Source organism: Centruroides vittatus, unplaced genomic scaffold, assembly GCF_030686945.1.
Source record: "Centruroides vittatus isolate TY-2023 unplaced genomic scaffold, ASM3068694v2 contig_1042, whole genome shotgun sequence".
In the NCBI taxonomy this organism is placed as follows: Eukaryota; Metazoa; Arthropoda; class Arachnida; order Scorpiones; family Buthidae; genus Centruroides; species Centruroides vittatus.
In genome coordinates, this window is record NW_027120674.1 from 1,292,500 (window position 1) to 1,310,433 (window position 17,934).

Here is a 17,934-nt window from a genome sequence, read left to right on the forward strand (position 1 = left end):
GATCATGCCAATATAGACATTTTCATTTATGTCCAAGATATGGAACCATACCAAAAATTCTACAGTCAAGAAGAAGATATCCTTCCTGTCTTTTCTGAGTAATAGAAACCTTAATAGTCTTTTGGTCTTTTGAATGAGATAAGGCAAATTCTAAATAAAAAATGGCAATGTCAAATGGCATGTAGTAGTATCATTTGCTGAACAATCTGACTTTGAATGTTACAATAATAAAATTAACAACTTTAATTAATAATGTTATGACCTGTGGGGCTCAGGATATAAATTCACAGCCCGGTTTCCAAAATTTACACCTCTCAGACACACCAACAACAAATTAAACTCAAAAATAGTTTATTAAAAGAACAAAAAAAAAACAAAATTCTCCACCGTTCTTTTTTTCCTTTCTTTTTTTTCGAATCATTCTTCTCCCAACTTCCGATCAAAAACGTTCTATGTTCTATTTTTTTTCAAAAATCGTTCTTTTTCGTTTTTCCAGTCTCTACACCGTGGCATCGTCTTTTTTTGGAGCCGGCGCGACAATAATTTAACAATATTACTACTGCTAATAATAATAATAAAAATAATTATGAAATCAAATCAATCAATCTTTATTATTTGATATAACAGGTGTTATTACAAAGGGGTTAAAGAACATTGTTATTTTAAGTTAGATACATGAACAAAGAAATTATATAATTTATACAGAGTTAGCATGACAAAACTATCACCGAATAAAATTTGGTAACAAAAATCAGATGGCAGTGTAGCAACTCGAACATTCAAAAGAATGTTGCAAGAATCAAGAAAGTGTTTTCTCATATCCATCGCTGTTGTTCCACAAAAAGAACATTCAGAGTCACCTAAAACATTAATTATTTTACCATTTAGGTTTATTGAAAACCTATTTAATGTAAATTGTGCAGCAAATGACTTTACTTTATCACTAAAATTAGACAATAAATAAGGTGCTGGACTCCACATTACATTAAGAAAAATTTTACTATTCCAACCTCTTTCACTCAGATATCAAACATCTTTTAACCAATATAAGTCTCTTAGTCGTTGGTCACAGTCCAGAAAGAACAAACTTTCACTTAAATACATATAACTAAAGGACAATCCAATATTATTTGGTAATCCTTTAGCAATAGTAGGCCATGGCTTCAAAAAGGAATTACCATTTATCTTTGGAAGTCTTGTATATGTCAATTTTCGGTAGTTATCTTCCGGTAGGTCAGTAAGTTTCCTCCAAAATCTAAACGATTTTATTGACAATCCAATAGCAAGGGGAGATCTTTCTAATCCCATTTTCACTGCAGGTCCTGAGACAGACCTGTTAATACGGAACACCTGCTTAAAGTAGAATAACTATATCGGTTCAAATTTGTCTACTAAAAGACTGCCCCAAACCAGAAAAGCATAAAACATACTTGATCCAATCAAAGAATCAAATAATTTAAAATAATTATTTAATGAGGACACTTTAATTTTAATAAGTAACTTGAAGAGATTGGAGATTTTAGATCTTGCAGCAAGTAATCCTTTATTTAAATGATAGGAGAATGTGCCATGTGAAAAAAAATAAATACCTAGATATTTAAAATTTGACACAATTTCCACTTTATGATTTTCTAAACTGAAATTATCTGTTTTTTTAAGTTTTCCACCTCTATGAAAAATCACATGCTTTGTCTTTTCCGAATTAATTGTCAATCAATTATCTTCACAATATCTCCAAGTAAGATTAAGTCTTTCTTTAAGCAAAGAAGCTGAATTAGCCAAGAGAAGGATATTGTCAGCATAAAGAAGACAGTTAATTTCGACACGAGAAGACAATGCTGTCATAGAATTTTGACTTCTCAGAAGTTTAGGAAGATCGTTCAAAAACAAAACAAAAATGATAGGACTAAGTGGTTCTCCTTGAGGTAGCTCTCTATTGGACTCAACATAATCAGTACAAAATGAAAAAGTTTCTGTAAAATATCTAGTATTAGAAAAGAGACTCTTAAGTAAGTTGACAAAAAATGCTCCTAAGCTTATACCATAACAAATCATGATTGACTGTATTGAAAGCTTTCTTGAAATCAATAAAAGCAGTATATAGTTTCTCTTGTTTCCTCAAAAGTGATATTTGGATAAGACCAGTCAAATAAACAAATTGTATTCGACACCTCTATTTTTAACAAATGCTCCTTGGAGAGGTGTAACAATATTAAACTCGTTCATCCAATTCCGGAGACAATTTGCAATAATGGTTGAAAAAACCTTTCTAAATACATTAATTAAGGCAATTAATCTATAATTAGTTGGCGTCTGCCTACATCCCCTCTTATATATATCATTCTTAAAGCAATTTGTTTCCAAGATAAAGGAAAAGAGCAATTAGACCAAAAGGAGTTAAACATATTTAATATATCTAGTAGTATTTCTGTAGAAAGGTATTTTATCATTTCATTCCTTATGTTATCAGAACCTGGGGCGTTAGATGATTTTAATTTTCTGATTACAGTTTCCAATTCACTCAAAGTGATAAAAATATAATTATAAATAAGTAATACACTGTGTTGTGATGTAGCACCATCTATGGAGGAAGAAAGACAACAAACATATACACAAGCCCACAGACTCTGATTATTACATTAATAGTGTTTCTTTAACACAAAGATGTGTAAACAGATACATTAGTTTTGATGGTTTTGTCACCTGAACTAATATTGTAAATCTGTTGAATGGCTGAAGCTCACAGAAGGGGAGGTAAGATGAATAAGGACTTTACAAACAGAAAAAACTACAAATATGGTGATTACTAAATTTAATAACAAATATATATATATATATATATATATATATATATTGAGGTTTACACATCAATCACGATAGTACCAAACAAATTCCTCCACCGATTGGGTGATGGGTTAACCGAGTACAATTGGTAATCTAAGCCTAATACTAAATATTAAAATTATGACTAAATATATTTACAAGGTTTACACTGACAGAATATATGCTGATCGATTGATGACAATTCTCCCAACGAATGTAGAACCTTATTCTCAGCCACGTGGTGACGGAAGTTGCCAGTAGGAAATAAAATTCCACCAAATAAGAAAATAACTATATATCAGCAATAATCATCTCTAAAAAAGTTATATAATATAACAGTCGTAAGTCCACACAATGTTTTTGTCTCAATGACGATGGATTCCTTTTTCTGTTACTCACAACTCAGAACCTCGCTATTCAGAATTCTTCCTACGTACCTCCTTGTTCCTCCTCGTAGTATTCATCGAAGTTCTCCCCATGAAGACCAATCCAAAAGAAGAAAAGAATAGCTCTAGCATGGCACTCCCACAATTTATATACTGCACCAATAGAAAGACACGTGAGCTATATGTAACAAACATAGTCCAATCACGATGAAACAATTAACGGTAAAACCCGGCACGTGACAAATGGAACTGAGTATAATAATACAAGTACACGACTATATGGTGAATTCTGATATGGAGTTTACCAAAAAAAATTATAATAGTGTCATAACACTACAATATTTTCAGAAAATAATCTTTAACAATTATTTAATTTTTTTGATATTTACAGTGAATGACCCTGATGATGGGTTAAAGGAACCCAAAAGTGCTAGGAAAAGTGAAAAATATAAACTCTGAAAAAACAATTTAAGGAATAAGTTAATATTGTACTTCTCTTTTTTGTGTTAAGTAAGAAATTTATACAGTACTGAGCATAGGTATAACTCATTTGTTGTTTCAAAACATGTATATTTTATGTTGAAAATATTTATTATTCAATACATAAATAATTCCAAATTTCATTTTAATAGTAATAATAATAATTTAAATAAATACTCTTTAGTAACAAGTATAAAGAACCACATTTTATATTAATATTATAAATTGTTTTTCTTATAATCAATCAAGAACAATAACGTGTGTCTCGCTCACAGTTTATTCACCAATTTTTCATTTCCTTTTTTTTGACATTGATTTGACAATGTGCATTTCAGAAAACAATTTGTTTTCTTTTCAGTTGCATTTTTTGTATTAATAATAATAATAATGATAATTTAAATTATTTTTAAAAGATAGTAATTTAAATGATGATGGATTTTAACAGCTAACCAAGAAGAAACATAATTAAAGTTTTATTTAATACTTGTTATTTATGAAAGAAATTGATAAATGTTAAGATTTAATTAATTTGATTTTGCAATGTGTTTGTAATATACAAAATCATGTTTATTAGATTCCATATCATTATTTCTCAAATTCTTATCATTACTTTTTTACTGCTTTTTAAATGGAATACAGTTTTAGAATAAAGTAATGGAAACTTTTTAAAATGTTATATTTTATTATTTAAAATTTTTAATGACATCCAGCATTTTCAATTGTCATCTATATGCTTCCTGCATAAATCAGATGGTGCCACATTAAAGCACCTTCATGCAGTGGAAATTTGAAAAATAGTTACAAACATGTGTATTTGTAACATAGCTGCAATGAACATAGTTTTAAGAAATAATTTTATTTTCTGTCACTTTTGATGATTTTTTTTGTACAAAATCCATTTTACAAGTGAATAGTGAAAAATTAAATAAACAGACTATTTTCATAATGTTACTCAAAATATTCAAAAATATACAGGTTTTGGTAAATGTATTACACAAATTCATGTACAGTACATACAGTACATAAATTCAGCTAAAAAATTCTTCATTTATTTTTTTGTTGAAACTGTGTCTTCTTTTTCTTGTTTTGTTTGGTGTCACGACTTGGTGAATTTATAGGCACTTGGCAAATTCATCTATTTAATTTATAATCTTTACAGAGATGCATTTTGGGCTGTTTCTTCTCTTCAGTCTGTTACTATATATACATATGTTGTATCTGGTGGGCATCTGTTTGGCACCTTCTGCACTACGTCTTCCCACTTACTTCCCCCTCCCTGCTAGCTTGACTGCTTCCCTCGCATGTCTCACAGTGTATAACTTCTCCCTCCCAGAATGCTGCACACAGCCATGACTACAACTGTGTAAATAATAAATAACTGGGAAAGTAAAATCTACAATAAAAGACTGGAAAATAAACAAAACAAAGATAAAAGCAGATTAAGATACATATCCTTCCCCTACATTCGTGGCTTCTTCGAACAGATAAATAAAAGTTTTAATAAAATAAATAAAAAACTGGCACCTACTTATAGAAATTTACAAAAAAGAATCCAGCAGACTAAATCTGGCGTAAATAAACAACCAGATAAATACAACACTACTGACGTCGTTTACAAAATACCTTGCACATGTGAACCACCAAAAGCATACATCAGAGAAACAAAAAGAAAATTGGAAACAAGATTAAAAGAACACATCATGGGTTTAAAATATAATAGAATAAACTCTGTTTTTTACGAACATTGCACGACTCATAACTGCAGCATAGATAAAACTGATGTTAAAATAGTACACAAAGAAAAAAATTGGTACATAAGAAAATTTTTAAAGAAAGCTACGAAATTACTACAGACAAAAATAATGTTAACAAGAACCTAAGCGTAGAAATTCATAAATGCTGGTTACAACTATTAAATAGATTTTCTTAAAAAGATATTTATACAGTTGTAGGCATGGCTGTGTGCAGCATTTTTGGAGGGAGAAGTTACACACTGTGAGACATGCAGGGGAAGCAGACAAGTTAGCAGGGAGGGGAAAGTCAGTGGGAAGATGTAGTGCGGAAGGTGCCAGACAGATGCCCACCAGATACAACATATGTATATATAGTGACGGACTGAAGAGGGGCAAAAGCCCGAAACACGGATTAAACAGAAGAAATTGCCAAGTGTCGATAAATTCACCAAGTCATGACACCAAACAAAACTAAAAAATTCTATTACAAGTTGCCCAAATATGTTCATTTAATCTTATTTTTAATTTTCATTTTGTTTCACTAATATATGTTTTTTCGGGTTACAACTACAATTAAATGAATACACCACACCTTTTAAGAGCAGAGAGAAACCCATTTCCGTCACCAATATGGTAATGGAATGTGGTTTCTCTCTATTCTCTCTTGTTTTATTTTGTATGAAATTTCTGTTTACACGTGCACTAGCTAGTCAATCTGTCAAAGTATTTTGTGACCTTTTGTGAAAATTAAAATTAATATAAAAATGAACATTATGATATTGATTAATGATGATAATAATAATAAAATTGTTAATAATTAAAAAATAAAGTTCTTAAAGTAGATTGTTTATTCAAATTCATTAAATTTTTAATTTAAAAATTTTTAAATTTGTTCACATAGTCTTTTATAAATAATAGTACATATTAATTAACTAATTAATAATTATATATTTTGGACCTAAGGTTTTTAGGGTTTCATAAAAAAAATTTTTTTTTGTTGAAATCTTTCTATAAAATCATGCCTAAATATTACATAAGATAGGGAAAGGGATTGGGGATCAAAGAAAATATGGTTTCTTACACAGCGGTGGGTGGGGGTCTAGAATGGCCGAAATCACCCTTACATAATTATGTATGGCCCCTTACAATAATTGTTTAATTTTAATTTTTAAAGCTTTTAAAGTAAAATTCTTAAATAATAAATAAAACTAATTCAATAATTACTATAAATATCAAATAAACAGCTGGATTCCTTTCTTGGGCTATTAAGGCTACATAATTATTAAATTATTAAGCAGGAAGTAGACAGTTAGACCATCATCTCTTGATAAATTAACTTTATTTTATTTATAATTATTAATTAATTAATTTATTTATAATTAGAATATTCTAGAAGAAAATTGGCAATATGTCTGCATGGTAAAAAGGAGTTGTGGGTTCCCACACAGTCCCAGCTTTTTTCCACAATATTCTAAAATTTTAGAATATTGTGGAAGAGAATTTATCTGTGATTATTAAATTTATTGAGATAAGGTAGTATAACAACCTACTATTTGCCAAATTACTTAGTAATTCTGTAATCTTATAATCTGATAAAGAAATCTGGTCGTTCATTTGATATTTAAAATTTTTAAATTTCAACTTAAGTTGAACTTAAATGTTGCATTAAAATTTAAAAAAAATGGCTATTAATAGGAAAATGTTAATAGAATTAAATATGTTATTTATGGATGGTTTTCATGAAACAGATATCCTAAATACAAAAGTATTTATTTCTTCAAGGATGGATATGGAAATATAGAAGCAGGTTGTTTACCATGTTCTTGTAGTAAACATGGATCAATTTCAAAATACTGTGATCCAGTTTCTGGCCAATGTCCTTGTAAACCAGGTATTTTTGGAATGAAGTGTGATATCTGTTTGGATGGATATTATGGCTTCTCAAATAAAGGATGTGAATGTAAGTTTAGAAAATTTTTTGTAGAGTCAGTTCAATTATTAATTAATACAAATAAAACATTTTGATTTATTTAGGGTGTGGATGTAACATATATGGTTCAGAAAGCCATCTTTGTGATGAAATTTCAGGACAGTGCATTTGTCGATCTCATGTTTATGGAAGAACTTGTGATAGTTGTGAGGTTTGATAAATAATATTTCTATTCTATAATTAAAATTTATTTTAGAATAAAAAGTTTTTGAAAATACAGGGCACTCTTGTTAATCAGAACCTCTAGTAATTTGAACTCTGCTTAAACCATACCGTTTGTTTTTGGGACATTCCAATTTTCAACGCGAGTGTTGAGTGTTGAAGTCAACAATTTGACATCATCAATGACGCTCCAACTTGAGTACGAAGTGCTTAGTTCCCATAATTCCATTCTTGCTGAGAAGGATTTCATTCAAATGTCTCGCCAATTACCGTATTTTACGGACCATAAGACGCACCTTAATTTTTAAGTAATTTTTTAAAAAAATGCCTATAAGACGCTACGGACTATAAGACACACCTGAATTTTGGAGGTAATTTTTCAAAGAAAAAAGTGCGTCTTATAGTCCATAAAATATGGTACCCACAATTCATTGGAAAGTAGCAGTCAACATATCTGTTGAGTGCTGAGTGTGTTGAGTCAGCATTGACAACAGAGCCACTTCAATGTTGAAAAAAGGAACGACTTTTAACGAATGTTGAGATCAGAAAATTGGAATGTCCCACTAGCCACAAATGTTCCAACCAAAAGCAAAAAGTAATCACAAATTATTTTTTAAAAACATGATGAATTTATAAAATTAACTTGTACTATATATTTTATCAAAAATATATATACCAAAAACAGGATAAAAGGTGTTTAAATATTAAGAGTTATAGGTAACTATAGAAGCATATTTGCCTTGCTGTTACAATTTTTAAACAAATCACACACCTTTCTGTTTTTTAATTAACAATTAGTGCTCCAGAATGCATTTCAGCAATTTTCTCACCCTCTAATGAATATATAGTAATGAAAAATAAGGAAATAATATGTTTATAAAATAAGCAATACACAGTTTTTAAAGATTAAAAACAAAAAGATAAAATAAAAGAAAAATAAAATAAAAATAAAATACAATAAGAGTAAATGTACATATTAAAATCACAAATGTGAAAACAACAACAATGTTTAAATTATACAATTTTAAGCTCATGATAATACTACTTACAGCTGTTACTGTCCAAATTCAGGCCAAACAGATAGTAATGAAGTAATTCTTCAGATAGTTTGATAGTGATCTTGCCTCTCTTGAGGTCTTCTTTTTGTTTCTTTATTCTGGTTTCTAATGTCCAGTAAGTACTGCATACATATCTAACCTTCTTGTTTGTTCTTTGAGGTGACTGGAATTTTGTACATACCTACTTTTTGTCATAGTGGAAATTTGTCTTTATTGTTTTTTATTAAGTTTCAGAGAATTGCTTGATGAACTGTAGTAAGTTGAAAATTCTCCTCTTTAAAATATTTTCAAACCAATCTTGTAGTGACTTTTTATAAACACCAAAACTATACTTAACTGGGGTCAAACCATCTTTGTGATATCTGATGCAAGACACTTTCATATCAGAACTTCAGAAGATTTAGTGATCTCCATGACAGCTGACTCTACTCTATATCATAAATAACAGAAAAGAGAACATTTTCCTTGACCTACAGATATGGCTCATAAATTCAACGACTGACAAATAACTTCAGAATTATTTCAAATAATGGACAGACTGGTTTCTTTTGCAAAAAGTATTTTCCTTATGCTATCAAATTAAATGATATATATAGCGTTTTATTTAAATTTGAACAGCCACAGCCCTGAGCAGTGTTATAAACACTGCTCATGGCTGTGAGTTTAACAATTTTATAAATTGTTAAATTCAAACATAGGAGGTGTTGGTTCTCACACTTATGATTTTAATATGTATATTTACTCATTGTATTTTATTTTTATTTTGTTTGCTTTCATTTCTAATCTTAAAAAGTATATATTGAATATTTTAGATTGTTTAGATAAGCCTCTCCAATTTTTGAATGTACATGTACATTTATTTTAAAACAAAAACAAAAAAGCTGTTCTAGAATTCTTGTCCCAATTTATTCTTCATTAGATGAATATGTTTCTTAATAATAATGAACATACATTAATGAATAAGAAAAGTGATTTCTGTATATTTTACAGAAAATATGTATATTTTTGTCATGTAATAGACACAAAGAATTAGAAGAAAACTTTTATTACTCAAACTATAACTTTTATATTGTTAGTCTATTATATGATTTATTATTAAATAAACTAATCCATGATCAAATAGCAAGATTACAAGGACAAGATACGGTATATTCAAAGTGATATCAATACTTTATTGAAATATCAAATTCTAAACATGTTTTAGTTGAAACAATTCTTCATAATTATATCATTTATATTGAATAATTAATATAAAGAAAGAAACTGAATATTTTTTGTTAATTTAGGATGAATATTGGAATTTGATTTCTGAGAAAGGCTGTGAACATTGTTTCTGTAATAAAACAGGATCAACATCTCCTTCATGTGATCCTATTTATGGAAATTGTGAATGCAAACCTGGCATAGGTGGTCAATTTTGCGATCACTGTTTGCCAGATTATTATGGATTTTCAGAAAATGGATGTTCAGGTATAAACATATGATAAATTTAAAAAATTTATTTGCAAAATGTAAATAATATATATGATAGAGGTGTGAAAAATAACATGCTTGTTTTCTGTCTTGATTTAACTTGCTGAGAATTGAACAAATCTCAAATTGGTAGACTATTGCTTGATTATATGTTGAATTCATATCTTATGGTCTATTTCCAATAATAAATCTAATATTAAAGCTGTTTCATTATAACTGATAATTAGAGATTAGGACATCTAGGCACTAAGAAATCATATAAATTATTATAAAAATTTTATGCATAACTTATATGATTTTTATAACTGTTTATTTGATTTGTAGTAACTTCTATTGTGTGAGAGCAGTTAGACAGAAATTATAGATGAATCATTACAAACTTAATATGGGGGATGTAAACATGACTTTAATACTCTCTAGACCCACTATCCATCCTTCATGGGTTATCAAATAACAAGATGTTCTCATTTCCAAGTGTTTCAGTATGTGCAATACTTAATGTGTGAAGAACTTGATGACTGTACCTTAATTTCAATCCTGTTTCTGTTCTCCCTTTTTTACTGTTGTAGAACTCTTTGATGTGCTATTCCAAAAATAGTTGGTTTCTTCAATATATATTGAAGGAACTGGCTCTTTATGTGTATGGATATATATATATATATATATATATCCATACACATAAAGAGCCAGTTCCTTCAATTTATATATATATATATATATATATTATATCTTCATACACACACACATATATATGTCCTAGTGGTATGTGATCCTTGGGATAAAGAGTTCCTTTCTTCATGTTCCCATATGTGCTCTCTCCTTGATCACTAGTCATCCTTGAACATTCTCTCTACAGCTCATTCTCTGCCAAGGTTCAAACAGAAGATCTAAGGAAAAAAGATGGTCACCATACAATTTTCCTCATTCTTATATCTTTGTATCATCATCATTACTTTTCTACCGATCAGGGTGTGTTTTGAACTCTGATGGTTAGACGTATTCTAATGCATATCTAATGGGATAAGACTGTTATGGCCTACAGCAACAAGCATGCAAGAAGTGTTACAAAACCACTGGGAGAGAATATTACAAATAAACAACACAAATATGGGACTAAAGCACCATATAGATTTTAGTGCTTAGATGTCTTAACTTTACTGATAACATGCTAAACATGTTGCAATTTGTTTTTTATTAATTTTTGTTAAAAAACAAATTGAAATAGAAAATAACAGAAAATTTAAACTACATTTAAGAGTTAATGACAAATTAATACTTAAAGAAAGAAAACTTTCCATCAACATTAATTAAAATTTCAATTATATTAAAATTGAAAAGTTAACTTAACAAGTTAAAAGATACTTTTAACAAGTAGTTTTGTTGGTACAGTGAAACTAAGAAACTTAATTTTGCTGTACCAATATAATATAACATGTTTGCACATAGATAGTACAGTGAAGATAGATGCGAAATGAGTTACAAAGATATGTTATAAAATTAATACTGTGTAACCTCACTTAATGAGCATAATTTGTTCCAGAGTCTTACTCGTAATGCGAAACACTCGTTAAGCGAAACAATTTTTCCCATAGAAATTAATGTATGATAATGTGTTCCACGTCGAAAAATATACTCAAATATTTTAAGTATAATGTTTATTCAAAGAAAATTATACAATAAACATTGTTAAGGAGAGGGAATCATCATCTTTTCTTCTAGTGCTGAATGAACCAACCTGAAATGCAAATTTGATTTTCAGAAAACAAAAAAAAAATCACAGATAATATGTTTCATAAACACACCAAATGATTTGCCAAATTCTTGGGCTATGAAAAGCCTATACTTAAATAATAGAAATTTATTAATCTGACTAGAGGTAGGCAGTTATGCTTCCATCTCGTATTAAATTTAATAAATATAAATAGTTAATTTTTAATTCAGACATTTCTAAAATTTAATTTGGAATTGGTCATTAAATTTAATACGAGATGGCAGCATAACTGCCTACCTCTAGTCAAATTAATTAATTTCTAATATGTAATTATAGCCTTTACATAGCCCAAGAATTTGGCATATCGTTTGGCGTGTTTATTATATAACGGGCTATGGTTGTTGATGTTTATACGTAATATGTGTTGGATAAAGTTTGGAAAAATGTGTGATCACAAGCGACACTAAGATACTAGCTGAACGTGTGCTAGATGGAGCATGCGCACAATCCGGGACTTCCCCTCTCTTAGCCACTCGTTATGTGAAAATTCGCTTGTTAAGCAAGTCATTTTTTCACAATTTATTTTGCTCGTTATGCAAAACACTTGTTAAGCGAGGTTCCACTGTATCTTTATTTCACGTATAGTAAACAATTCTTTGGAATGCCAGCTTCTCTCAGTCCCAATATACAAGTATATAACCTGAGCCATACAAATCTTGATATAACAGGTCGTTATTGACTCTATTATTGCTACACTACAAATTACCGGACATGACATATTTACAACAAATGTACAACAAACTACAACTAGGTGCTTATAACTAGCTAAATCTAGGTAAGAAGGGAGTAAGTAGACTGAAACAGGAAATAGAATGAGGATAGAGGAAAGTGGGTACCCAATTTTCAATGGTGATCTTAGGGTGATGAATTTTCAGAGCTTTTCTTCCTTGGTCCTGGATGGTCCTGATTCTCGCTAATTCGCTTTGATGGTGATTGGGAGTCTCTATGATTTTCTTTACTGGATTTTCTTTGATTCTTGCTTAGACCTCATTTTGTCTCTTTTCACTGCCAAAAAACAAACTAGAGAGCACTCTTCTTATGTCCAATCTTGTCGACGTCCCAGCAAAGAATGACCCTCATGCTCCCAACATAGCCCTCATGGCTTCATTCCTTTCCTTTGTTTTCAGGATTAGTTATCACCACCCAAGCAGAATGAGTTAAAGTAAGAACATTATGGAAAGGATAGACAATGAAACAAATAAAGAAAACTATACAAAATTATTATAAATATATATATATACAATATGGTTGAATTCCACAGTACATAATAAATTTCTTAGATACCGTTAGTTTTATATGTATTAGCTACATTAACCATGGTTATGGATGTGCTAGTATTTATTTTTAGCTATTTCATGCATCATAAACACTGGTGTTTTATTTTATTTTTATTTCATTGTTTATTTATTTAAATATTTTGTTTTCAATAATTTTAAATTTGTAACATACTGTTCTTTTATTCACCTGAAAATGGCAATTATAATTTGCGAAGTGTTAAACTTGTAAATTTTAAGTGAAAGAGTTTTTCCTTAATTTAAACAAAACAAATTTTATTGATCTTCTACTAATATATGTTGAACTGAATATTTAAAATAAAATTTTGCATTAATTTAATGGTAAAAATTGAATATATTCTACAAAACATCTAATTCAATATTTAAAATTTTATGAATAAATGTGAATTCTTACTTTACCTATTCATTTAGTAATTTACTTAATAGTTTTATGAATTTTTTCTTTACTTTTGAATTTACTTAAAATAAAATGAAAATTTTATAAAGTAATTAAATTAAAAAAATATTTAATAAATAACATAATTCATGATTTAATTTATTTTAAAAAGATCAGAGAGGAAATAAACAAATTTTAAATATTATAGTTTAAAGCATATCTAAGTAGTTTAGAAAATAAAATTTATGGAATAATTTTTTTTAGAATGTCAGAAATGTGAAATAACTGGATATGTGTGCGATTCAATCACAGGAGAATGTCTGTGTCCTCCTCACACTACTGGAAAAAGTTGTGAAACATGTCTTCCATTGTTTTGGGGCTATGATGCTAAATTTGGATGTAAGGTAATTTAATTTTATTGTATTTTTGTTTTTTTTTTTATAAAATTTTCTTTTATAAAATTCAATATTGATTCAAATATAGTTTCTTATAGAATATAATTGTTTTTAATTTTATATGGACAAAGAAAAATTAAAATGATTTACAATTATGATATAGAGCAGTGTTTCTCAACCTGGAGGTCACAATGATATTAAAGGGGGGTCATGAAACAATAATGAAATTATTTTATGAGAAAAAAATCATTTATATAAATTAAAATAAATTTTCAATAAAATCATTTATATAAATTATAAATTTATAAACATTTTACTTACAATAACATGTAAGTAAAATGTTTAAACATGTAAAGAAAAGAAATTAATGCGATGGTTACATTTGTTTTTCATTTAAAATTTTCTCTATACATGGATATATGTTAGAAAAACACAAAAGCAAATTGTTTTCGAGTGATAAAAGATGATTCCTGTATTTAATTTTTAGCGCAACCATAGACGAAAAACCCTTTTCACAGAGATAAGACGTGGTGAAAGGGATTAATACTTTCAATGCTTCTGTGACTAAATTTCCATATTCATGTCAATGAGCAAGCCAAAACATATTTAAATCTTCAGATATAAATGGTAGCGTTTTGTTGGAAGACATTTCAATGAGCTGGTCTTGAATCTCGACTGGTAACTTAGCAGCAGCAACAACGTTTTCACTAAACTGATTCAATACCCATTTCTTCGAGGAATCATTTTTCAATTAGTAATAGTAAGGCTTACTGTTATTATTCCTTTGGGTGGGGGGTCGGGAAATGTTAATTTTATTTGTAATTACTATTTGGGGGTCACAGAGCTAAGACGGTTGAGAATTGCTGATATAGAGTGTAATCTGGCATAATTTTGCCTAATTGAAAATTTTTTTTTATAAAGATAATTTAAAAATTATTTTATTTGAAATATTATATGTTAAAAATGAATTTAAACGATTATATTAGAGATTCATATCCAACTGAATTAATGATGATAGCATTATCTTATATATAAAATTCTCGTGTCACAATTTTTGTTACCGTACTCCTCCGAAACGGCTTTACCGATTTTTACCAAATTTTATATGCATATTCAGTAGGTCTGAGAATCGGCTACTATCTATTTTTCATACCCCTACACCATTTCCCCCCTTTCAAAAATATATTTATATATGGATTAAGGCTTTTATGTCCAACAGATGGTGCTAACTTCCGACGACCTAAGTTTGCTTTTCTGTGAGGCATTCTGCTTTTCTGTGAGAATGGACTGAAGCAGATCATTTTCTATCTATCTATATAAATAAAATATAACGTTCGTTTGTTCCTACCGATTCCTTTGAAATTTTGACACAACGTTGCATTCGAATACGCACGTGTTTTTATATAATATACATGTCGAAATTCTCCCCAGTGGGGGGAGATAGACGGGATTAAGGCTTACAGTGAAGAACTTGGCTTCTATTATACTATTTTACATGCGGTTTTTTGCGTTTTTAATTGCGTTTTAATAGGTTACGCCAACAGAATATACACTAAAAAGGGATTTTTTGATATTCCCCAGCGGGAAAAGTGACAGGACTAAGGCTTACTGTGAAGAACTCGGCTTTTATTATACTATTTTAGATGCGTTTTTGATTGCGTTTTAATAGGGTACGTCAAGAGAATGTACACTAAGAAGGATTTTTTGAAATTCCCCCCACGGGGGAAGTGTTATACATTTATAATAGATACATTTTGAGCCACAACAATGTGTGGCCGGGTCAGCTAGTTTAATCTAAATTAATTTCAAACATAATCATTGTAAGAGTAGATATAACATTAATTTATTTTAATATTAGCATATTTTAAGCATTATTGTAAAACAATAATAATGTATAAGATAAAACTGATGCAAGAATGATTTGAAGTATTTAATTCTTTCTTTTATTTCTAATTTAATATATGGAAGGGAAAAAATCTATGATTAAAATCAATACAACATACTCAGTACACCTTTTAAATTTGCAGCCGTGTTTACTAGATACTAACTAACGTTTTCGGTCGTATTTAACGACCTTCTTCAGGAAAAAACAGCAAAAAATCGAACACTTAAAACATTTGCAGTAACGAACAAGCATTTGGAACATTTTTAAAAGATATTCTAAAGAGAATTACGTGTGCCATCTCTACATCGACAAATACTAAATAACAAAATACATAAGAATAAATAAAACACAATGAAAAATAATAGGCTCCAGGGAGACATTAAAAATAAAACACAAACATAAAATAAAGTGCAAACCAAATGGCACAATGAACATAGAGAAGGAAACAAGCTGGGCGGAGACAATAACTAACGGGTTCTGTCCTTAAGTAAGCTTCTGCTTATCCACTTTTCTTAAGTAAGCTTCCACTTATCCACTTTTCTGACGTTTACATACCGCTTGAGCGCCAAGCTGCAGATACTTTACTAGCCTCTCGGAAGTTGATAGATTGTTTTTTCTGGCTGGCTTTGCAGATATGCCACGCTTCTGCATAACGGAGGTGCTTTATGTCGCAAACTGTTTGTATTAATCTTGTGCGAGCCCATTCAGCTTGGACTTCTTGGGGATCTGCCAGGACTTAAGTCGCCAGCGCTGAGCATGGCTGTTCGCTTCTTATGTTTCTCTGGTGTTCCGCCAGCCTTTCCTTTAGTGATCTTCTGGTGGCTCCTATGTAAAACATTTTATTCTGCCTCAGTGTGTCCGCAATAGGGATTCTGTAAACTCCCGGAAGAGAGTTTGTATCCATAGCATCTTTATCCGCCCTTAGCAGCTGGTATATAGTGGGATTCCTTTTATATATTATTCTTTTGTTTGTAGTGGTTCCTATACGTCTATGGATGCTGCCCAGTGCCGCTCTATAATCCATCAGCGTAAACTCCTCTGTATTTTGTAAGTTTCGCCCCTTATTCCGTGTCTTAATCTGACTAGTGAAAGCTTTAGGACTGATCCCATGCTTCTTAGCTAGTTTAATGATGTAATTCATCTCTTCGTTTTTGTCTTGGGTACTACTACAATGTGTATGCACTCGTGCAGCGAGCGCTCTGAATGCTGCGAGTTTATATGCAGGCGGGTCATGCGAGTTCCATGGGATAAAAATCGGGTTGTAAGTAGGCTTTCTGTAGACCTTAGTAAGAAAAACTCCTTGGCTCTCAAGCTGTATAGATAAATTCAGAAAATGTATAAGCTTATTGTTTTCTTGCTTGAGTTCAATCTCGAGGCCGAATTTGTTATCGTTGATGTCCTTTATGAATTGGTGTAAGTTGGGTTTTACATTCCAGAAAATAACTACATCATCAACATACCTTGCATAAGTTAGGATTTGCGTTGCATATTTCGGCAAAAGTGCATTCTCTAGTGTTCTTAGAACCATCTCGCATAATGTACTTGCCAGAGGGCTACCCATGGCTACACCCTGTGGTAGATAAAGGATGCACACCCACAATTTTATTAGAAAGGTTGGTTAACGTCTTCGTTAATAAATATTTACCCCAGAGTCCTTACAGCATAAAACAACCCCTAGACCTTTTACATAAAATGGCTAACATGAAATCGCAAGAAGTTAAATATAAGACCATATTAGACTTCAAGGCTCCGTACCCCTCTGTCAAACTGGAACCATGTTTCTGTCATTTAAGGGATTTCCTGTTAAGCATGATCAAGTTCCCAGAAAAGAAGAGAAAGCACATACTAAAGATGATGCATCTAACCACCTTCTCATCTATATTTAGCTTTAATGTCATCACTTACACGCAACAGAAGGGTGTAACCATGGGTAGCCCTCTGGCAGGTACGTTATGCGAGATGTGAGATGGTACTTTCACTAGCCAGATTAAGACACGGAATAAGGGGCGAAACTTACAAAATACAGAGGAGTTTACGCTGATGGATTATAGAGCGGCACTGGGCAGCATCCATAGACGTATAGGAACCACTACAAACAAAAGAATAA

General features: G+C 30.2%; 1 protein-coding gene across 1 annotated transcript in view; it reads left to right on the forward strand.

Annotated features, from left to right (window-relative positions):
- Positions 1-17,934, forward strand: part of LOC136969945 (laminin subunit alpha lam-3-like) — a 199,819-nt gene that overhangs the window by 105,862 nt on the left and 76,023 nt on the right. The window contains exons 21-24 of the mRNA XM_067264272.1: positions 7,205-7,382; positions 7,457-7,563; positions 9,919-10,102; positions 13,812-13,951. Of these exons, the coding sequence (XP_067120373.1) occupies positions 7,205-7,382; positions 7,457-7,563; positions 9,919-10,102; positions 13,812-13,951 (609 nt within the window). The remainder of the gene's footprint in view (positions 1-7,204; positions 7,383-7,456; positions 7,564-9,918; positions 10,103-13,811; positions 13,952-17,934) is intronic.